General features: G+C 42.5%; 1 protein-coding gene across 1 annotated transcript in view; it reads left to right on the forward strand.

Annotated features, from left to right (window-relative positions):
* Nucleotides 1-3,802: 3,802 nt before the first annotated feature.
* Nucleotides 3,803-24,320, forward strand: part of SASH1 (SAM and SH3 domain containing 1) — a 286,676-nt gene continuing 266,158 nt past the window's right edge. The window contains exon 1 of the mRNA XM_015426581.1: nucleotides 3,803-3,844. Within this exon, the coding sequence (XP_015282067.1) occupies nucleotides 3,803-3,844 (42 nt within the window). The remainder of the gene's footprint in view (nucleotides 3,845-24,320) is intronic.

Raw genomic sequence — 24,320 nt, forward strand, 5'->3', positions numbered from 1 at the left:
GTGGCAGTGCGGCGTTGTGACTCGAAACAGTCCTGGAGAAAGCTGACGTCATCAAGCCAAGCCGAGGGAAAAATGCCGCCTGGAACATGTCTAGTCTACAGCTGAAACAAAATCCCCGTCAGCTGCAAACGTGTGCAATTTAAAAGATTTATATGTGTTGTCCTCCCTTACCCCTATGAATCATTGTTAGTCCCTTGTGAAATGTGTAACTGTAAATCGCTCAGAGCCAGCAGCTCTGCAGGATTGAGCGATTAATAAATTGAAAGATTATTATTATTATTATTATTATTATTATTCACCAGTCACAAGCTGATTTTTTTGATAATAGATTCAGCTGTTTGTCAGCCTGTTTGTGGCTGTTCACACTGGCTGATTTCCACTAGAGCTGCCTCGATGTTGCGCCACCGTTTGCCACGATACTATTGGTCAATTTCACACCCGAAGCCGCGGGGCTGTATTTGACCCGTGGCTTCGCCCGATTTCCTCCGCAGTTTCGTGATCCTCAAAAAACAGGATCACAAAACTGCGGGGGGAATCGGGCGAAGCCACGAGTCAAAATGCAGCCCCGCAGCTTCGGGTGTAAATTTGACCAATAGTATCAGGGCAAACAGCAGCGCAACATCGAGGCAGCTCTAGTGCGAAATCAGCCTCTGTCACTGTATTTTTTTACTAATAGTGCAATATACTGAATCAGCTTCTCTTGCAGCCATTGCTGCCATTTTCCTTGCCATGCCACTGGTGCATTTTGATGACTTTTTAAAAAAATCAGCAGTTGCTTTTGCAACAGTTCTAATGATCTGTTGCTAAAATCTCAGAATTTCCAGCTTTTATTTTTTAAGAAAGTCTGTAATCCTCAAGGAAACTGGCTAGAGACTTGTTTTTAAATGAGGCTAGGAATTCAGAGGTTGTAGTCATACAGCACATTAGAATGATAGTGCACATTTTCACAACAGTTATAATGATTATTTTTTAAGTCCACTGGTGGCGCTGCCAAAGGGAGATGCAGGGGAAATGGTGTTCAGCTGCTTTGGATGTAGCCATAGACAATTAAATCAGTCATAAATAAATGCTGTAGGTTTTTTTTAATATACCATTAGATGTTAATCTAAGGCCCCGGTCACACGGGGGAAATTGACGCAGCCAGAGTGTGGCTTTTTATTTTTTAAAAAATATATTTTTATTGAGTTTTGCCATTATACATCCGAATTTTACATATATACATAGTAGGTAACAACAATTACACCCACAATTTCTAGACATCATTTTCTTTCCCAGCAACACAGAAAAATCTTACAAGTAAAGAGAAAAACGAGAAAAATTATTCTCTTATGTTTATTTAAACTCCTATCCTATCTGGATTAGAGAATATTTCAATTATCTTTAACCTTTTTTTCCCCCAACTCTTATTAGTATTGTATGGCCTTATTCTAGCTTCTCAAGCCATTTACCTTCTTTATTCAGCTCCCAGCCTCCCTCTTACATCCTGTTGACTTAGTTTTTTTATTTTTTATTTTATTGTATATAAATAAATGCATAGAAACACCATAGCAAGAAGCACCTAATTTTCCCTTTTCCTACTTCCCATATATCCTTCTTTACACAATACACATCTATTTCTTAATATACAAACAGACCTTCAAACAATCTCTTCACAGTCTTTCCTTTTACATCACCCTCCTTTATTTTTTTAGTTTTCTTTTAAACATTCCTACAGTGGCTTGTCCATCTTTTAGTATATGACTGTAAGTTCTTTGGACTAGTAACTCTCTCTTACAGGTCCAGCTCGAGGCCTTACATTCCTTCAGTTCTCTTTAAATTATTACTGCATTCATTATCATATTAATACCCCAATTAATTGGTTTACAACCTACTTATTCAAAATACATCCAATTTCAATAACTATTACTTATCATATATACCATTTAATTTACCCCTTGCAAATTTATAATTTAATCGTCACACTCATTCTTCCAAATATACAAATTTAATCTTTCCATCTTCCATTTCTACTTCCTCCTAATTAATTATCTATCACCTCACATTCCAAATATTTTACTAGTTAGTCCCAATTCTCATTTATGTCTCAATTAATTAATTTCCCCCTACCAATCAACCCTTTCATTCATACTTCTACCAAGTTCATTATTTGCCCCAAACATTCACATCTCATTATATAAATTTCTACTCCCCTTTAATAAATTGACCTTTTGGTGTTCACTCTCTTTCTTATGCTCATATTATCCAGCATATGCATAACTTTAACCCTATAACGTCATTACAAATGAAAATATAGATTTACAGTATTTTTCAAGAACTTTTTTCCAAACACACCCACATTCCCCGTCTTAAACACTCATTCTTCCAATCAAACCCTATAAATTACTGGGAAAACAAATAATAATACTAGTAAGTAACTCTATCTAACTACCACCACTACCAAAGAAAATTCATTTTTAAAATAATTTTTGGGGGGTCTTTTTCCAAGTAATCCTACATCTAGCAAACACCAAACTTTATGCTTTTGTACAATTTATTTTTCTCTTTCCTCCTCCGTCTTCTGTTCTTCTGTCTCAAACCTTCTACTTGTCTACAATCTTTACACAACCTTTGGATTCCTAAACTTTCCTTTCTATATCTCCATCTTTCCTCTTTCCAGACTTTATGACCTTTTTAGAGCCGCACCGAAAGAGACACGCAGCGGCGGGATCAGACAGATCCCCTGATCTGCCGCGCAGTTGCTCCCCGGCATGCTCAGATGCCAGGGGGGAAGCCACGGAAGGGAGAGCAAGGCAGCCGGCTGCGCATGTGTACACATGTGCAATTCGGCCACGAGCCTCGAATGCTCCTGAAGACGGGCGCGCTGGCGATCCCACAGCCGCGCTTGCTGTGGCGTTTCAGTTTGGTACTACTATTTCCTGGGGGGGGGTTATGCACGTTTTCAGCCTGAAGGGACGGATCGGGGATGGGTGTGCGCCGCTTCCCAGATGTTGTAGTGTGATCGTGCCCGTTTGCTGCGCCCCCGATCCATCCCTCTTGCGGGCCAAAACCTCCCGTGTGACCAGGGCCTAAGTAGCCCTTAAGTGATTGGTAGCTGCAGTAAATAGGGCTGCAGGGAACTATATGAAACCTTCCGATACAGAGGTGGTAAACTCCCTTTATCAGATACTTAGACAGAGTATACTTGCTTCCATGCTGATGCACTGAACAGTTTCAAGTAAACAGGGATGTAAAACCCATCATGAAAACTGCAGTAACATGTAGTGAAAGAGCTCACTAAATGTTGCATGCAAAGTTCAAAATTCCTCATGAAGAGCATGAAAACAGAGTTTTGTTGTATAACATTGTTCTCATTAAATGTCTACATAGAAAGAGTATCTAATTGTAAGCCTCTGGTCTGAAGTTTGTTTTCCTTCAGTTTTCTTCCACAATACACCCACAGAGGCTGGACTTGGCATGTCTTTTCTTTCTTTCTTTTTTATTTTTGGGAGTGGCAGAGTAAAATGACACATGGTAACCTGAGCTGCAAAAAAATTCAAGTGGTAATATTACTAGGAGACATGTAGCTTCTTTCTTCCTTTTTTCTTCCTTATTACATGTTTTGCAAGCATTCATTCAAGTGAGACATACTTAACATTTGAATCACAAAATAAAATGCCACTACCCAGATCGTTCTAAACGCATTTGCCACTGAGCTCCTTTGTGTTAGGAAGGGCTCAGCAGACTCAGTTCATAATTCTCTTCTGGCAGAAAAAAAATGTACCCTTTCTAACAAGGAAAAGATAAATTGCATTCTCTCTTCATTATGGATCATTTCGCAAGCAAGGCTCTGTTTGGGAGGGAAGTGGTGAGTAAAACGGATGTTAAATAAAGCAATGTCCCCCCCCCCCCCCCCAGTTTAACTTACAAGTTTTAGAAATCTCAAATGAGAGTAGTTATGGTGTTTAGGCTTCAGGGAATTTCCAAGCATTAAAAGCCATATCTGTATTCCAGTGTTTGAAATTCTATTGGGCATAAAATGCTGTTACTGGTTTGAACAGTTGCTAATGTTTTAGTTGGTTTTAAGACCCTAACAGGTTTTAAAGAATGGAATATAAGCAATGAAGAGAGTGATTTCTCATGTGTTCTTGGAGTGACTGAAGTCCAAAAACAAAATGTGTGTGTGTTGAAACTGCATTTTAGTTTAGCAGCCTGAATGAGATTGTTGGTTATAAAGGAAAGCAATGACATTCTTTTTCTTAAATTTTCTCTTCTCTTTGAAATAAAAACTTGCTTCTTTGGCAATTGGAGTCTTACATTAAAACTAATAAAATGAAAATTCTGACCCAAGCCAAATGTAAGAAGAAGAGTTTGTTACTGCCTGATTTTTCTATCTTAGAAAGTGGAAGGGGGAGGGTGGGGGTAAATTCATAAAATGCAATAGGCAGTATGTTATTCCAATAATCTGTGATTAGGAGTCTCTTTCCTACTGAAGCTGAATTAAATATTTTGCCAAGTAACAAGCAGGCTATTGAAACAACCCTAAGCAGCTCAACTCTGAAGTAAGCGTGATGTGATATTATTCAATGGGGCTTGCTCCCAGGAAGGTGTTCTCAAGCTTTCGACCTATGAAGTTACCTGCTGTGATACCGAAGTTTTAAAAATATGACTGATTAGCAGATGCAGAGACTTACATGATAGAGACCTAAATAAATTTAAGGAGAAGGCCGAAACAAACTGCTACTATTGTTTAGGGGAAATTAATTTATTTCTAATAATTTAGAAGCAAAAACATTTTGAAACAATTTGTAGTTGTGTATTTACCAGACATTTCACTCAATTAAAGAAATATTTGCTGATAAATCATTTAAATTTGCATGTGGATAAACCTAAGTTTTCTGTAGAAAAAATAATTTCTAATTTGTTGGTTTTATGGAAAAGAAAATTTGTCCTGTTCCTATAACAGGGGCTTAATGAGTGGAAATAGGTGGCTGAGGCCTTTCATGGCATGGGGGTTAGTAACATCATCTGGTAAATAACATCCCGTTAAGCCTCTATTAAAGGGACAGAACATTTTTTTCTCCGGGCAGTTGGCAGCTGAACAATGCAAGGGGAGAAAATTGGTAAAGGTGAAGGTATAGGAATATGAAAGGCTATTGGAACAAAGTGGAACTGCTGGTGGAATTTAAAGATAAAGGCTATTTATATAGATTTAGTCTAGAATTCTACGCCACCTTCATCTAGCACTAGTTTATATACAGCTTTCAAGTCACCAATCCCAGCTTTCTAACAGACAGGGAATTACAGCTGTATGAAGTTTTCCTTCTCCTTTTCTCGAGACAGTTGGCAATCCTACTTGTATCTCCCGTTCTTTCTTCCTTGCTTGCCTTTTTTTAGAGGTTGGATTTTCTGAGTCCAATGGAAGCTGATCCGTGCTTCACCATGTCGTATGACTGCACATAGTGACAAATGTTCCATTCCATTTTAAGGCGCAATTTAAAACTCCAAGCAATGTTCTTCTCCTTTTTTCTGCCTCACAAAAAATGCCATAAGACAACATTTTATACATTAAGGTTATGATACTGTATGTACTTTCTTCAGAGTAAAGCCGCTGACCTCAACAATCATTATCTCTGATTAACACTGCATATGCTATGCTGCATACACGTGCCATAAATTGAAAGCTCAGTGGGCGTTAGCTCTGCATTTAGGAATTTAGGAGATATTTATCATGTGAAAGCAGGTGCCAGACACTGCATGTCAAATGGAATGAGGTAGCAGCTATCTATCTCTCTGACCAAAGAATCCACCATCCTGATTAATTTGTGCCCTTCGTTTCTGTTTTCTGTCCCACTGAACCAGTGAGATCCTGTCTTTAACCTTGTACCCTATTTAAGGAAGGACCTTTGCTCCTCTTCCTATATAAAACTCTGTGCCAGCTTGGATCCTGACAATAGTCTTTCTTGGTATTGCTGTCCATTTGCCAAATTCACATTGCCATGGCAAGGTATTCTATAGTTTCCAACTTCCAGGTGGCACCTCAAGATCTCCAGATGTAATAATTGATCTCCAGACAACCCTGGAGAAAATGGCTGCTTTGAAGGGTGGACTCTATGGCATTATACCCTGCAGAGGTCCCTCATCCCCCAAACCCCGCCCTCCCTAGGCTCCACCCCCAAAATCTCCAGATGTTTCCCAACCCAGAGGCAACCCTAAGTATTATGCCTTTAACGGCATGGTGGTATGATTAGACTAGGATCTGGGAGACTCATAATTAGGGCTGCCAACTGCCTGATGAAACGAAGTGTAGAAATGGGCAGCTAAAGCCTTTCATGGACTGAGGTAAATAACATCCTCTGAATGATGATGATGATGTGCCGTCAAGTCGCAACCAACTTATGGTGACCCCCCACAGGGTTTTCAAGGCAAGAGATGGGTGGAGATGATTTGCCATTTTGTTCTTCTGCATAGCAACCCATCTTCCTTGGTGGTCCACCATCCAAATAGTTACCCTGCCCAATGCTGCTTAGCTTCCAAGCTCACTAGTCTGAGCTATTCAGAATCCTCAACAGTTAAATCACATCTCACTAAGTGTCTAGTAAAGGGACAGGGCATTTTTTTAGGCAGTTTGCAACCCTAATACTTTAAAAAATGTGTTTTCAGTATTGTGGCGCTGAATCCTGTGAATCCTTTCCAATGTCTTTGCTTAATAGAATACAACCTTTTTCCAGTGGATTTTTTTTTCTAATGGAGGATTTTCCCTTGATGATAGGATCCAACTAAGTAGCATGCAACCCTTGGTGATTTATTGATATATTTTGCAGAGTAGACTTCTGTCGCCTTCCTTGAGAACAGGATAGGAAAGGACTTACTTTGTAACGAGTTAAAAATTAATTACTTTGCAAGCAAGCAAGCAAATACAAAAGGGAGAGGGCAGACTGCAGTTGAAGAAGGGAGAAGGTTTTGCGGTGCAACCGAGCAGTGAGGGAGGGTAGGCGGCATGTCATAGCCCAACCTTGTCAGATCTTGGAAGCTAGATAGGATCAGTACTTAAATGGGAAACCACCAAGGAAGGCTCTGCAGAGGAAAATAATGTCAAACTACCTCTGTTGTCTCTTGCTCTGAAAGCCCTTTGGTGAGACACCATAAGCCAGTTGCAACTTGATGGCACATACATATGTAACCAAGTAGGGCAGGACACAAATTTCCCACAAGGGTTTATGAATGCAACAGATCGCCTTAAGGCATTGACAGGAAGGGTGTGCCAGAATTACATACTTTATTTAACAGTGGCTAAGTCATATCTGAAATTTTATTCTTGATAAAGTTTTGTGTTTTGAGAGCTTCTTTTTAAAATTAACATAAAGACAGTGAATTTTTCCCCCCATGCAGCTTGAGATAAACAGCCCACTGGCACTCTAGGAGTCACGCTTGAAGTTGTCTGCAACTTCATATTTTCCTAATTACAATTGATGTGATTTAGTCATAAATACAGAGCACTAGGGATGATTAACTGGATTCTCCTGTTCCAAAAAGATGCGGCAGAACTTGTCAACACACCTAACACTAGCATTCCATCACCAGCTAATGCCACTGTGATCTGATGCAGGATATCATATATGGCTCCTTGGTGATAAGAGACACCCAGTATTCCCAGATCAAAGGAAAGAGAAAAATTGTTTAGTAAAACATATTTCGAGAGTTGTTGTGGTATTTAGCTAGAACCCAGAGCTATGTTCATTTGCTTTATTTATTTGTTAATCTGAGCAACTGTCCTCCTGTTTTGGTGCATTAAAGCTGCCAGCTGCCTGGAGAAAATAATGTCCTATTCCTTAAATAGAGATTTAATGTATGGAAAGGGTATCTGAAGCTTTTTCTGGCATGGAAGCAAGTCACCTAGTTGATGACATCCCATTAAGTCTGTATTAAAGGGACAGGACTTTTTTTCCCCCTAAAGGATCAGTTCTCAACCCTATGGGGCACAGGAGCAGAAACCCATTACATCTTGAAAACATATCTCAGAAGGTTGCTCCCCACATACAGTTTCCTGTCCCTGGGAAATGAGCAGTGGTGCTGGGGCAATTCTGTCCAAATAGCACCCTCCTTTCCCCTACAAATTAGTCTTCAACTCCCACTCAAACCAGCAATCAAGCACAGAAGGAGAAAATACATAGAAATGTGAAAACTACCAATGCTTCACCTTTTTTTGGACTACAGCTCCTATATTAGGTCTGTCTTTGTCTAGCCTTTACAGGCGGTTAGTTTTCCCCTCTTCTTCCTACAAAGGTATACAATAATTGACTCACGAGGCAATGATCTCTTAGGGCTCATTGCCTGTTCATTCCAGCTAAGTGTGTGAGAAGGACGTTGTTTGGCTGTAGTTCAAAAGAAAGAGAAGGCACCCCCCACTTGAGTTTGATCTGAGTACTAGTCCGTGTTTCAACCTGGCAGAATTTTGTTCCCTTCCCTATATCAGTTGCCTCATCTAAGACAGAAGGATATCAATCGGTTTGTTTTTGTTTGTCTGTTTGAAAATGGTATTTTGAATGAGGGACTAGGTTCCATGTCTTCTTACTCCTTGCAGATTAGGTTGTGAACTGTGGAGGAGGAAGGGCATCCCTTTGATAGAGGTTTAAGGAGATGTCAGCCATTCCATGAAATGCTCCAGTTGTGTATTTCCATACATTAAGTCTGTTAAAGGGATGAGACAGGCAGGTGGCAGCTGCACAGATAACATGCCTGGTTCTGACTTCTCAAAGGTGGTCAGCAACACATTATGACTTCACAGTTTGCTTTGGATTTTCTTTTTTGATGGATCAGTGAATTTTTTAAATGTGAAGGAACATTAGCCAAACATAACACACTCTTATCTCTTCTGCAAATCTGGAAGATATTACCTATAATCCCAAAGAAATCAGGATTGATTGCAGTTCCTCAGAGGTGGTTATTACTTAGCATTTCCAGGACAGAGATGTGGTAATGCAAGTAGGTTATTGTAGTACTATACCCTAGCTCAAAGTAAACCACCTTTGTTCATTTGGTTGAAATAACTGGGGAAAGAAACGGGTTTAAAAATAAAGTTACATGAAGCCAGCTTCCCTGGCATCAGTAGTAACTTTGACACACTTTTTGTTTTGCCAGTTGTGCCATTAAAACTTGACATTTATTCTATGTGGTTTAACATATGATCTGTCATGATTTTCACCTGGAAGCCACAGATGTGTACAGAATAGTTGATGTCATGGCACTCTGCAAATATTTAAAGGCTTACTTTCCTTAGTAAATTCCCATTCCCTTTTGTGGGAAACAGAAGAAGAACCGCAGCCAAGGTAATTTAAAAAGTCACTAACTACTACATCTTGATGTCAGCAATGCATTCCCACAATGTTCATAATACCTTTCCCAGATACTTTCCAATCTGTTGATTAATTTTGTTCCCCCTGTATCTATGCACACAGCAGCATGTTTTAGTTTCTTCTTTAGCAACCAGATATCTGCATCGTCCTGTATCATTAAGGTCATGTGGAAAGCCACATTAATGTGCCCAAATGGTGAGCAAGTGCTTTTTAAATTTTTTGTTTTGGTTTGAAACATTTCATTAGTATTTGTTTCTGCTTTGTTTGCCATTTTCCATTGGTTTCAACATGAACCACATTTATCTCTGTAATTTTGGATGACATTTTCCAGGATTTGTACCTCTTGCCTAAGGGATCCTTCTTGCCAAAAATTCAGACAGATAGAGAGAAAGGGTCCCCATGTCCTGAGCAATTAGAGGCAAAACACATTTCCAGCTGCGATATCTTCTTTTACAACCAACTGTGAAGACATTTGGAGGGATTCTCCCCTTTCTCCAAGGAATCTTGACGGCCAAATTTCAGAGCTGTTCCATTTTATAGGCAACTAAAATTCTTGTGTGGCAGAGGGAGGCTCTGGGGCAAACATATTGTTTGCACCCCCAGGAGGGCAGACAATAGTGGAACCCGCTGGGTACAGTTGACATTTTATAACCTCAAGAGAACAGACTGTTACATTTGACAGCCTCTTGCCTTGGCTTCTGCAGCCGATACAAGAACAGCTTTCTGTCTCTTATTCATGTGAATGCTGTAGAGGGATCAAGTGTTGTGAATACTTGATGAAAACCTTTTTCATAAGAGCATGTAGTTCTGAATCCCCCTTTCTTCCCTTCCCTATGAATCTGAGTTTAGCTTGAACTCTCTTAACTAGACAACCAGCCACCAAGGAAGCAAAAAGGAATTAATTATGTTTATATTCATTTGTTTTTGTTTAAAAATTATTATTATTTTCTCATTTGGTTTCTTAGTTTTGTGAACACCCCCTAGTTCCCATAACTGGGTAAGTGTAAGTTCATGTTCTATAGAAAATTAGAAGGGGCTCAAGTCCTGGGACGTGGCCATTCTTCAGCCTAGTTAGGGATGCAATGGCTGCAGTGAATCTCTTTGTACAAATATAGAGTGACTTCATTGTTATAGAGATGACGAAATTAATAATATTTTTTGCCAGCATGACTTTTTTTTCTGATGAGCTGCTCAGCATAACACTATCAGACTAGCTATCTAAAATACATATGGTAAATTCAGATTAGATAAATAGTGAACACCGGTCCCTGCCACACGGAGGGGAAAGGGACGGGCTGAAGTGCGGCTTTTGAAAGCCGCACCAAAAGAAACACGCCGTGGCGGGATCACATTGATCCCCTGAGCCGCGGCGCATTCCCTCCCCGGCACGATCAGATGCCGGGGGAAGCGACGGAGGGGAACGGGAGACTGCCGAACTGCGCATGTCTGAGCATGTGCAGTTCAGGCAGGAGCCGGGGATGCGCCGGCAGAAAGACGGGCTGGCGATCCCACGGCCGGCCTTGATGTGGCCGTCCTGGAAGAACCACCTCTGTAGGTGGTTCATTTTAGATGCGTCTTTTCGGGGGAAGGGCCGGATCAGGGATGGGTCCGCAATGCTGCCCAGATGCTGCAGTGGGATTGCGCCCGTTTGCTGCGGCCCCGATCCGTCCCTCTCCCGGCTCAGAACCATTTGTGTGACTGGGGCCACCTTTAACTTTTTAAGTCACACATTTTGTGTGGGATCTTTGCTATAAGTGGTCTAAATTGTTTCCTTGAAAAGCACTGATACACCCACACACACACACAAAACCACACTGCTTTTGTATCACTTGTCGCAGAGTAAGGCTTTGTATTGTCTTCTGATGCCATAAAAGAAGCTACACTTGGCTAATACACTTTACAGTCTTTGTTTCCATGGGCTCATGCAGCTTTATAAAACTGCCAGGTTGCACTGGGGATGTAATCACTGTCTGAATATACTGAAACAGAAGTGGTGTCAAAATGGTCCCACTGGTTTCTCATCTAACAGCCTTTGTAGGATCTGTTTGCTGCATTATGTAGCAGAAGATCATGCTTCCAGTGTGCCCACAGCAGTGGTACAGTGATGCAGTTCAAGAAAACACGCAATAAAATCTGAGGTAGGGGTTGTTTTTGTTTTTTGTTTGTTTTGGAGTTGTTGTTTGTTTGTTTTTTTGCTAACAGTGCACGATTGGAAGATACAGGAACAAATTCAGGGTTTCAGCCCTCTCTCCCTTTAATTAGCTTCAGTGGTACAGGCAGGAGGGGCAGAGGCAGACTTGGAAATTACAGGCACCCATTCAGTATATGCCTTGCAGAGCCTTAATTTTCCACCCAGAGTTCTTTTGGCGCTTTTTTCCAGAAATGTCAAAAGAATTCTAAGGTGGTAAATTAAGGACAGTTTTAAGGGGGGAAACTATGAGGGGAAAACAGAGCCTTGTTCTTTCTCATTTTGTCTATTTTTCACTCTGAAGATAGATACTGTTAAGTTAAATGCTTCAGATAAGAATCTCTTCAGGCTGCCGTCGGAATGTTTGCCTTAGTTGAAATAGGTTTTTCAAGGATATGTGCATATAGAGAGAAAATTAGTAAATTTTCATATTATACTTTTGTTGCATATTCATTTGTTTTAAAATGTTTGTAGCCATAATCAGGAATGCTGTAATACCTATGGGCCTTGGAACTCTGTAATGCATTGGGCTCCTTTCCTGCACAGTGGGAAACCATTGGCATACACACACAAACATCCATTCTGCTAGATTGTGGAGGGAGGGGAATGAAGATTTCTGGCAAACCCGTAATACCAGAGGGTGTGTGGAAGAATGAGTAGTCATGTTGATTAGAGCAGTAGGTCCAAAGCCAGTATTTCAGGTAGGGTTGCTAGCCAAGGGCGCTCTCTCTCTCTCTCTCTCACACACACACACACACACACACACACACACACACACACACACAGAGGGGAGCTTTTGGGGGTGGGGCTTGGCATCGCCCAGTGTTATGATCTCACTTCTGGTCATGTAGCATGTTGTCATGACACTCTAGCAATCCTCAGAGTCTCTATTTTTAAAAAAACCATAGGTTACATGACATTAGGTTACATTGTGGCATTGTTTCCGGGTGATGTCAGCATGTCACATACAGCTTCAAGGGTGGGGGGATTTCCTCCTGCCGCCTAGCTGGCTGGTGGCGGGCAGGAGCCTGCAAAATTAAGCAATCCCCCCACCACCACCTGGGGAATGGGAACCCTAATTAAGGTTAATTGGATTAACTTCAAAGTAAACTGTAGGTTTGTGTTATAAATTTAATTTGTGCGCTTTCTGTGTTGCGCTTGGTAAGGTTATTCCTCTTCTGCTCTCAGTCAAACTATGCACTAGCTTGCAGAAAAGTTACTGACTAGTTAAAAATGGTTAAATTCCTAAAGTCCACAGTATTCTTTTATAGGAACATATGTCTTTGTGCAGTATTATTTAGGGAGACATTTATTTACAAAATCTTTTTAAGCAAAGACCTCTAGCTTTTCTGCCTCTCTAGGAAAAGTATAAACACATACACACATACAAAATGCCTTGGCCTGTAGAGCTCCATTAACATTACATAATGATCAACTCCCAATCACATTGGTTCTGAAGTACAATTCAGATTTTAAAGGTATGTCTGAAATCAAGACCATATAAGTATAAGTAACTTGGCTCTTTTAAAAGTCTGTTTAATCAGTGATGCTTTTACATGTGGTATAAGTGCTCATGTCAATGCCTTCTCAGACGTGTGTGTGTGTGTTTTTTAACTGATGGAAAAATCACAGAGCTCTGCTTTTCTCTCAAGCTACCATCCGTGGATATGTGGGATGGGGTTTGTGGTTTGTTTGTTTTTAAATTGTGTGTTCTTTATCTACTGGAGATTCTGCTGAAGCATAGGAAGACTGCTTCCTGCTGTTCTCTGTCTTTAAAGCAGACCTCCTTAGACAGAGGAAGAAATGAGAACACATGACTCTACAAAATGGTTGACTTAAAACTAGTACCAACAAGGAAGTGGGAACATATCATGATTGACAGAACAACTAGAAAGAACATAATAATGCAGCTGGCAGAGGGATCCACAGGGAACTGATACATGTGGGACACTAACCACAATGAAAGGTGGATATGTAAAGTGACTTTTCTTTTGGATATTCAAATCCATTTCTTTTTAACTGGCAAAATTAGACTACAAGCTATGTAGTTCCCCAAAGAAAAGACAATATGTTGATATGTTTATACTCTGCAATAATAATATTTGCTTATGTGAGAATATACTTGGGGTTTCCTTGGTGTACCATATGGTGTATTACTATTCTCAGTCCAAACAGTAACAGCTGCTGCAGTTATGTGAGATGAGTTTTCCCAAATTTGAGATGTTCAAGTCTAGCAGATGATGGTGCTGTGTATATGCATTTATTCCAAACAGAATAATTGTCAGCTGCCATTCTATCTAACATTATCTACTTTTGAACACGTTTTAGTATAGTGTACTTTTTATACTGGATAAATACATAGAGATTTCTTAGGAAAACAAAGGACTGACTGAATATTTATGAAGAAAGAACATGGAGTGCTTCTCGCAACTAAAGTAAACATTTTCAGTAACATGGGAATGGACTGCCTAATCCTGTGTACATTTGTTTATACATTTTCAGCAGGACTCATTTACCAGTATTTCCTTTTGACTTTCCCTGAAAGCCCCCATAGCCTCTCCCCCTCTCTTGCTTTGTTCTCTCCTTTCCACCCAGGAGCCAGCCTACCTTTATCTGCCCCCCCTCGTGTTTAGCTTTCCCCCTGGCAGCCTCTCTAGAGGGAAAATTGGCCCAAGTTGTGTGGTGGCTGTTTGAACCAGGCCAGGCCCATCTATGTGTACAGTGAGTTTTCAGTGGTCCTCTGCAAGTCCTGTCCCCTGCAAGTCCTCCTCCATGATGGAACATGGCAGGAGAGGATTAACAGGACCTTTCCAGTGCTGTTTTGGTCTCCAAGTGCCCCCCCTCCCACAGCTTAGCTTTGCTGAAACTAAGGCTTAGAGAAGGCTCTGCAATATTGTTGTGGTTGCCTGGCAACTCCAAAATGGCCTCTGACATCACAGTGGACTTTTTTTTAGAGCTACTGACATTATTTCTATTATTTGGAGAGGTTTAATTGTCTGCTTTTTAAAAGAAAGATTTCAGATTTTTCTGCAAACTTTCAGGTTTGTAAAGAATTCCCCCTACCTGTCCCTAGCTCCATTTTGTGGACCTATTGAAGCATACTCTGTGGCCCAGTTCATAATTAGATATATGACAGGATAGCAGCTTTTCATCTTAGAAATGCACAAGAGGCGGGATCCATGATACTCGCAGGGGGGGGAGTATTCCCCACAGCTCCCAGCCTGCAGAAGCGGCAGCAGGTGAGCCCATCCTTCTCCCTCCACCCTCCCTCCCTCCACCCCCAGTGGAGGCGGTGAGGCCAACCCGCCCACCTTTCTCCTTCCCCCCTCCTTCCCCTTACTTACTTACTTACCATAGGTAAGCCTTCTTCCCCGCTCCTGCCTGGCCCCGACGGCGAGGCCTGTGCGGCTCCAAGCGGCTGGGCCCGCAAAACCTCCCCCCCCCACGGCAACAGCAGTGAGGCCTCAGCTTGGCCTGCCAAGCCTCCCTCCTCCCCTGGCGGCAAGGCCTGGTCAGCGTGCCAAACTTTCCCTTCCTGTGCGGTGGCAGCGGCAGCGGCAGTGGCTGAGTGGCTCACAGTCGCCAGCCCGCCAAGCCTTCGACCTTCCCCTCCCAAGCGGCAGCAGCGACGAGGCCTCATTGGCCCGCCAAACTTTCTCCCTCCCTCCCCCCACCCCCTCCCCTTCTCTGGTGGTGGCAGCGAGAAAACCCCTATATTTTTATACAGTTTTCAGATTTTTCTGCACACCTGGGCTTTGCCCCACGTGCGCAGGAAAATCTCCCTGCCCCCCAGGTGCCCCCGATGTGTGGATTTAGATATCCGTACGCAGGGGGCGCCTTCGTTATTAGATATATAGATGGTAGCAGTGTTTCAAAATGCAGCAGGAAATCAGGTTTTTAATTATTTTTCTCACTGGAAGAAAACCCAAATTCCTCCATATAGAAAGCAAACTGGGAGTAGGACAAGCTACAACATTCTTGGAACTGCTAAATTTCTACTGCCAGGATTTAATGTTCAGTTATCCTGCATTTTCAAGTGGTTCAGTTTCAAATAGGAATGCCATCCCTAGTTCTCAGCAGGGGTTGCCCTGGTTTTCAGGTCTTCAGCCCGCCACTGGCCAGCTGGCCTGCAGGGGAAACCACACCCTCAAATGGCTATGTCCCTGCGCGACATCCCTGATGCAATGATGTCCTCACATTGGGGATGTCGAGTGGGATGCTCTGGTTTGAGGGCAAAACTCTGGTAAATTGGGGCTAAAAACATAACATTTTGCCCTCAAACCAGAGTGTTGTTGTGTGGTGTTGCTGACATGATGATGTCACTTCTGGATGATCACATCAAGTCCCAGAACACCCCCCCCAAAATCCCCCCAGCAGCGTGGCAAGGGGACATGGTAACCCTAGTTCTGAAGGGAATATACCCTGTGCTTTTTTTAGAACATTACATTGGTCCAAAGGACTCAGCCAAAGTTAGTCATGTGATGTCTGGATCGTGAGCTTACTGGATCGTGGGAACTCTGTTGATGTGATTTACCTGGATTTCAGTAAAGCTTTTGATAAGGTTCCCCGTGACATTCTGATGAGAAAACTGGAAGACTGTGGGCTGTACTATAGGACAGTTAAGTGGATAGGGAACTGGTTAGAGGACCGCACCCAAAGAGTGATGGTCAATGGCGTTTCATCAGATTGGAGGGAGGTGTCCAGCGAGGTGCCGCAGGGCTCAGTTTTGGGCCCAGTACTTTTCAATATTTTAACAATGATCTGGATGAAGGGGTAGAAGGGCCACTCATTAAATTTGCTGATGATACCGAATTGGGAGGAGTAGCAAACACCCAAGAATATAAGAGTTAAAATTCAACAAGACCTGAATACTCTGGAGAAGTGGGCAGTTGCAAACAGGATGCAATTCAACAAAGATAAATGCACAGTATTACATCTGGGCCACAAATATGTCAAGCACAAATACTGGATGGGGGATATGTTTCTGGGAAGTAGTGTATGCGAAAGAGATCTTGGGGTGAGAGTGGACTGTAAACTAAATATGAGCAGTAAGTGTGATGTGGTGGCAAAAAAGACAAATTCAGTCTTGGGTTGTATTAATAGGGCCATAGCATCGAAATCGCAGGAGGTCATAGCCCCTCTGTGTACTGCCTTGGTCAGGCCGCACCTTGAGTACTGTGTGCAGTTCTGGAGGTCTCACTTCTAAACAGATGTGGACAAAATTGAGAGGGTGCAGAAGAGAGCGACGAGGATGATCAAGGGTCTGGAGACTGAGCCCTACGAGTAAAGGCTAAGGGCCTTGGGAATGTATAGTTTGGAGAAGAGGAGATTGAGGGGGGACATGATTGCTCTCTTTAAATATTTGAAAGACTGTCATTTGGAGGAGGGCAAGGAGCTGTTCCAGTTGGCAGCAGAGGATAGAGCCCGAAGCAACGGGTTTAAATTACATGCAGAAAGGTATCGGCTGGATATTAGGAAAAACTTTTTCACGGTCAGAGTGGTTCAAAGGTGGAATCAGCTGCCTAGAGAGGTGGTTAGCTCCCCTTCACTGACAGCTTTCAAGAAGAGGCTGGACGAATATTTGTCAGAGATGCTTTAGGCTGGTCCTGCATCGGACAGGGGGTTGGACTAGATGGTCTGTATGGCCCCTTTCAACTCTATGATTCTATGTGTTGTGAGGGGACTTACATTAGTTGTGACTAACCTCTTCCATTGCATGGGAGCTTAAATCAGTAGTAATTAGGGATAGCTTGCAATAGTAGTTCCCCATGATTATGGACTTGCTGGCTGACTCAACAAGATGATTACTGTGATCTTGTGGCATCCAGTCATATGCTCACAATGTGATTTTGAATGTCTCACTTGAAGGTCCATCTCCAAAATCTAAAAGGAGGAAATGAAATATTGCATATATTTCAGTTTTGCCCAACATTTCCATCTTTTTTTCTGGAAAAAAAGGGGGAAATGTTTTTTTTTACCCTGACAGCTTCAGCATTTCAGGACATGTTACACTACTAACAGGCTATACATGAGTTAAAAGCAAGGGACATTCTATGTGGCCCCTTTAGTCTAACTTATGCGGGAGATCCTGGAATGCCAGTAGCAAATGAGTTTTATTTTCAGCATAATTTGTTAGGCAGTCTTTGTTTTGTAATTGGATGTTTCAATAAATACCTGAATTCTTTTATCGGGCATATTAATGAGGTGATTTATCAATGCCACTCAATCGCTACAGTATCGAGAGATCACTCAAATGTTTTATAGAATTGTTTAGTATACCTGGCATTTAAACCCATGCCTCATATTGGAACTGGCATTGAAGCCTCTGTCATTTCAGCACCTCTCAGGAGCTCTGGGCACCATTGTTCTCTCATCTTTGCTCTGTATTGTTCATATGCCTGCCCCCTTTTCAATTGGTTAGACCACTGAAACACTGAATTCATTAGGACTTATCTCAGCAAAGCATATTCCAAAGAGAATGGCATGTTTATAGGGACTGTTCTCGAGAGGTGCTCATCAGCCACCAAAACAAAAAAAAAAATTCAGTGCAGGTTTGCAGTACTTCTCTGGTTGTGATGAGTGAAACCTGGTGGGTGGGCATTTTTATAGTCCGTTTCTAAACGCCAGGGTGTTGAGACAGTGGTTGAAACTGTATCTGGCATCAGGTTTCTGGCTTAAGTGAGAAGGGTAGCCTGTCTCCTCGCATTAACAACAGGATTCATCCTTGCCTCAGTAAATTTTTTCAGTGTTCCTACATTGGTACTCTCCACACATACACACTTACAGAGCTATATTACTTTTTTTTTTAATCCCCAGAGGGATATTTTTTATTTTGCAAATACTACAAAACCTACAAAGAAATATCAGGGAAGAGACTACAACTAAGGATAAAGAAAAGCAAACCACACTAAACTAAAACCCCAAGAGGAAGAGATCTTTTCACTGTTAGCAAAAATGTTAGTACTATGAGTGTTAATATCACAATATACTTGTGGAGTTCTTGCTTATAACAATTCACTATTTATATGTTATTTTATTAGTTGTTATAAGAGAAATCTCTGATCATCTTCTTGTTCTTTGCTTCAAAAGGCCATTTTCCAAGTCCTTCTGCCTTTATTTCAGCTTTCTGTCTCTAAAATCGTATACCACTCTGGCGGGTCCTGCACCCTTTTCTGCCGCAGAGTCCTCTTCCATTCCAGAGGTAGCAGAGTCACTAGACTTCGTTTCTTCCTCTTTGGACTCTTCATCTGTCCCCAGCTGATGTCTCAAAAATTCTTTAACTTTAAAAGTGGAGTCTATCTTCTCTCTTCTATCGTTGATCTTAAAGATGACACCCTCCGGAACCGCCCATCTGTATGATATCCCATTAGTTTGAAGGAAAGAAATTAAGTCCTTGTAATTTTTCCTCTTTTGTCTAATTTCAAATGGAATGTCCTTTAAAGTTTTGATGGTTACATTTCCCATTTTCAGTGGAGCTGCTGATGTTGCTTTTAAAATGGCATCTCTGGTTTGTCTTCTTGAAAACCTGACCACTATTTCTCCAGGTGGGCTATTTTTTAAAATGTAATTGGAGTATGCCCTATAGGCTGACTCCATTTCATTTACAAGTTCATCTGCTGTTAAGCCTACTACTGGAGCGATGATCTCACTAAGCACCCTCTTCAGGTCTTCCCGATCCGTTCAGGAACTCCCTGAAACCTGAGAATCATGTTAGCTTTTTCCATCTGTTGCTGCAAAACTCGATTCTCTTGACAATTCTGCTTTGTTTCCATATCTCTCATCCTTTTCTTCAACTTCTTGCTTGTGGTGTCTATCTCTTTAATTTTCTCGTTTGCCTGCTCCACTTTTTTCTCTGTTTCGTTCAGCTGAAGCTGCTGTGCTGCAAAGTTTTTATTAATCACGGTCAATTGCTGGTTAATACCATCGAGTTGTTCCATCACCGGCTTAAGCATATCCGCCAGGAGTTTGAGGACATCTGTTCCCTCTTCCGGTTTCGCACTCTGACTGCCCAGCTTCATTTTAAACTTTCTTTGCTGGGCCGCCATCTTTCCCGTTTTGTTTACAGATTCTGCTGCATCTTCACAACTCGGAAAACTCGCCAAACAACTTTGCAATTCAGATAAGTCTCTCAAAACACTTTCAGTTTACTTCCTCCCCTCTCACCCTTTGTGTCCGTTAGCCGCTTATTTGCATAAAAGGCGTCCCTCTTTGCAATCTCTTCTTTCAACAGAGGGGGGGATTGCTTTTTGAACTACTCCATTTTAATCAGAACTCATGTTCATTGTCTGTCAGTTTCTCTGACTGCGCTCGTTTTTACGCCATTCCACTCGATCTCTAGCGCTTGTCCCGGTCAGTCCAGCTTGTGCCTGAAGACCACTTAGCGACTGGGCCATCAGGGCGGAGAGTAGCCTCAATTCTCCAGCATTATGCCATTGAAGAGGCTACCCCTCAAAAGCCCCCTGGCCTGGAGCCTATCACAAAGGCTCCACAGGGGTGTCACTTGAGTTGGCACCCCTCCAGGCCGCTGGTGTGCGATTTGCCCTTCCCCGTTGTGGGGAGAGCATCCGCCATCGCTGCTCCGTAGACTGGAAGTCCTTACAGAGCTATATTACCACAGAGGAAAGGCCATCCTCCTTTATTAATTTCGTTCTTTCAAAAATAAAAAAAGAAAGAACGACAAGGGAAAAATTCAAAATCCAGCAACTGAACCGAATTCCCAACATGTTATGCAGCATCCTTGAAGCTTTTTCTGTTTTTAAGCTTGATTATATATCTGTTTTCTTTTAATGTAGCATCCTTGGGGAGAAGGACAAAGAAAGGCAGCATTAGAACAATCTACCCTGTAGAGAGTATGGGCCAGCAGGACTGGTATAGAGGGTAGACTGCCAGACTACAGACTGGGGAGAAATAACAGTGCCATCCCAAGCACATCTTTCTAAGTCTGCTGAACTCAGTGGGCTAGTTCAATAGACTTAGAGGAGTGCAACGCTGCTTAGGGTGGCTTTGCAAGAGTCCAGTCCCCACTTGGCCATGAAGCTCTCTAGATGCCAGTCAGTTACTCCCTTCTCAGTTCGATGTACTTCATAAGGGATTTTGTAAGAGTAAAATCATGGAAAAGAATCAAGGATGTCACCCTGAGCTCCTTACAGAAATGGCACGATAAAAATGTGTCAACCTCCAGGTGGGGCCTGGAGATCTCCCAGAATTACACCTGATCTTTGGACTACAGAGGCTGCGGTCACACGCAACATTAGCCACGCAAGAGATACGGAAGACAAGCGGAGTTTCCGGTCGCGATCTCACCAGCACATCTGGGAAGCGTAGTGCTTCCGTGGCACAACTGAGGCTTCCTGCCGAAAAAGCGCAGCAAAAAACTAGTACCTTGGAGGTACTAGTTTCCAGAAACTGCGGGGCAAGGGCGGGCGTCTGATCGCGTTTCCAGTGGTATCCGGCGCCCGCCCATGTCCCCTTGCGGACAAGGGTTTTTTTTCCCCCACGTCTCCGTGGATGCGCACACGCACCCAACGGAGCATGCACATTCGTAGTGTACACAAAAAAAGAAAACCAGTTCGCCGCGCCGCGCGCTTCTTCATTGCGCGCAGGCGTGTGTTGTGATCGGCACCTCTCCCTTGCCATGGAACCTCCACAGTACCTCCACAGAACCTCCACAGTAGGTCTGATCGCTTTACTGCATGTTAGTTTGCCCCGGGGCAAACAGCCACACTTCTCCTCTGCAGTTTCCTGCCCATCAGTTTCCCTGGAGAAAATGGTTGCTTTAATTAGTTGATTCAACAGCATTATACCCTGCTCAGATCCAGGCCCATACCCAAGATTTTTTGCTTGTGGGGCATTTTTTTTCCTTTTGGGGCAGACACAACATCAAATAAAAAATTAAATAAACATGAATTGCACCTCTTCAAACCTGAATTGTATTTCACCCCCCCTCCAATCAGCTGTTAGACCTAACACTTATTGGTCAAGGAGTGAAACTGACCAGAAGTGGCAGGGCAGCTTTCCATTCCTTCCCCAGCCTCCCTTCCCCTGGGGAAGGAAAGGAAAGCTACCTTGCCCCTTCTAGTCAGTTTCATTCCCCTCCCATCAGCTGATGAGCAGGAGTGAAACTGACCAGAAGCTGCAGGGCAGCTTCCCTTTCTTTCCCAACCTCTGCTGCTGTTGGGCTAGGCTGGGCACACTTGGGGGGGTGTCTGGGGGCATCTGGCATCCTCAGGTGGTGGGGCAGGGCTCCTGGGGGGGCTCTGCCCCCAATGCCCCACTGTAGTTACAGGCCAACTGAGATCCCTCCTGTCCCCAGACTCTGCCCTCCACAGGCTCCCCCCCCCCATCTCTAGGTATTTCTCAGTCTGGATTTGGCAACCCGATTTGGCTCAGACAAGACCCTGAGAATCAGCCATTATAGGTTCAGATTCACCAGCTGCATCAGTTCTTGACTCTGACAATTGCTAAAGCTAGCCAGAGAACCGTTCCTTGGTTATCAAATTTTTTCAGGCAAAGAGAAACAACGGAAACATTGAGTTGTCTGACTCACATGTTGAATTAATATAGCTAAACATTGCCAGGCTGACATGAAGAAGATATAAGAGAAATTAATCACGACCAAAACTGACAGTAACAACAACAACAACAACAACAAAGTAAACAGAGAGCTATTGGAACAGCTGACATGAACAGCATCTTTTGTCCTTTCTAGTTTTCTGAAATCCCAGAATCCCTGTAATTTTCTTTCTAAGCATAATCTCTCAATAGTATGTTCTTGTGGTGCCTGGTGAGGTTGACATGGCACCGTCCCATTATTACCCCAACTGGATTTTCTATTTTCTGAACAAAATCTCTCCCTTTGTGACTGGGACATTTCTGATGCCATTAACATGAGGTTTTGAAGAAAAAACCTGTTCTTTCTCTGATTCTGTTCTAAGTCCTCATGAAAAGAGGAATTCACAGAAAAGTATACATATAGGTGGGATATTGGCATATTCTCAAAGAAACAGGCAGGAAATGTCAAGCACTGAGGCATATTTTTGGCCAGTGGCTCCATCTCAGTTATATCCTACATTTGCTTATTTGTCAACAAAGTATTTATAAAAATATAAATACACAAAAATGTAAGTCCAGTTGAGTATGAGCTCAGGAACTGCATGCAGAAGACTCTCACATGACTGAATGATACTGCTTTCCCCAGTGGCCTGCCAGTGTGAATACATGGGCCACACACTATTGTTAAGGGTTGCCAGGTCTCACCTTTTCTTTGGCGGGGGACTCCTGCCTCCTGGCCAGGGCTCTTCTATCACATGTGCAAAGAGTAACCATAGAGTTCCCTCCAAATACTAGAGCGTTGCTGCACGATGGCCCCAGTGTGATGACGTCGCTATCGGTAATGTCATTGCATTGGCAGCATCCCCATGGGACGCTGCTGTTCGGAAGCAGGGCTTCCCCACCAGTCACCAGATTGGAGGGCCCTGAAATCAGGGAATCCCCTGGCCCCAGCAGGGGGACGGCAGCCTTATATTGGTGTGAAGAACTATTGCAGAGAATGGGAAGACTCTGTGTGCCATATCACTATGGGCTATGTAACCTGCACGTTGTTCTGATTACAAGTAAATGGCAAGTCCTTGGGAAAGGGCTAGGTGAGGATATGAAAGGCACCAACAAACCTTCACATTTCTGTACTACTATGTGTGTGTGCTTGTGCACACAGAGTAAGGCTTCCTATATCTGTGCATTCCTGTATCCTGGGGAAGGCCCATCCTTGGTCTGACCCTGAGCAGTCAAGTTGTATACCACCAAGGCTCCCTGCTAAATATTTACTTGCATATATTTCAAGGGAAGAGTGCCACATTCTTTCTCTCCAATCAGTTTATCTGTGGTTCTTTGCCATACCATCACAAAAAAGGGCTTGTGGTGGTAGAATAAGCACGTATGTGATGAGCCACTGAAGAAAAACGGCTCTCAGTGTCACAATAGAAGCTCCATGTAGCAATAAAGTGCCACATACGTGGTGTTTGCAGTGTGTAAACCAGCTCTAAATCATTGAGAAAGATAATTAACTGAAGGCAAATACACATTTCTGGACTAAAGGTGAAAATGGCATCCTGCTTCCAATGTGGGAGCAGATAGCAGCTACTCCAGAGAAAACATTACAAAAATGTAATGTGTGCTCAGCCTTCAAGCTCCCTTGGGTGGCCTTCAGCAAATTACTAAATATCAGTTTAAACTACTGATTTAGTGAACACTGATATGGGACAAATAGGTCAGAAATGGGATAATTTGCTTTGTGTGAGTTGATTTGCAGAACATATCTATGCTATGCAAGCTGCACTTTATAAAGGTGATACAACTAATTTAATTGTGGTTCTTCAAAGTGGAAAAACTGTTTACTGTGTTCCATTATGGTGGTCAGTTTACAGCAGCTATAAAGATTGCTAATTTAACCATTGTTTTTAAAAAGCTGCTTCCCTGTGATTACACAGTTTCCAAACTATTACATTAAAACAAAATTCTACCTATCTCCCCCTCCCCTTGAGTTCAGTACATGGTGATAAAATGATCTTGGGAAAGAGAGTCTGAAAATGATGAATATGAATATGAAAAACATGTCCGTTATTAATCCAGACAAATAATAATTTTGCTTTCAGGAATTCAGGAAGTTAAGTGCTCTTTTAAAAGATGATTACCATTACAACTCATTTATTTTCCTACTCAAAGGCAGGGCTATTTTTGGGCAGGAACGCACAGGAACGGAGTTCCGGCTGGCTCCCAAGTTGACCACGCCCAGCAGGAACTTA

This window comes from Gekko japonicus, unplaced genomic scaffold (assembly GCF_001447785.1).
Source record: "Gekko japonicus isolate JY-2015 unplaced genomic scaffold, Gekko_japonicus_V1.1 scaffold1536, whole genome shotgun sequence".
Taxonomy (NCBI): domain Eukaryota; kingdom Metazoa; phylum Chordata; class Lepidosauria; order Squamata; family Gekkonidae; genus Gekko; species Gekko japonicus.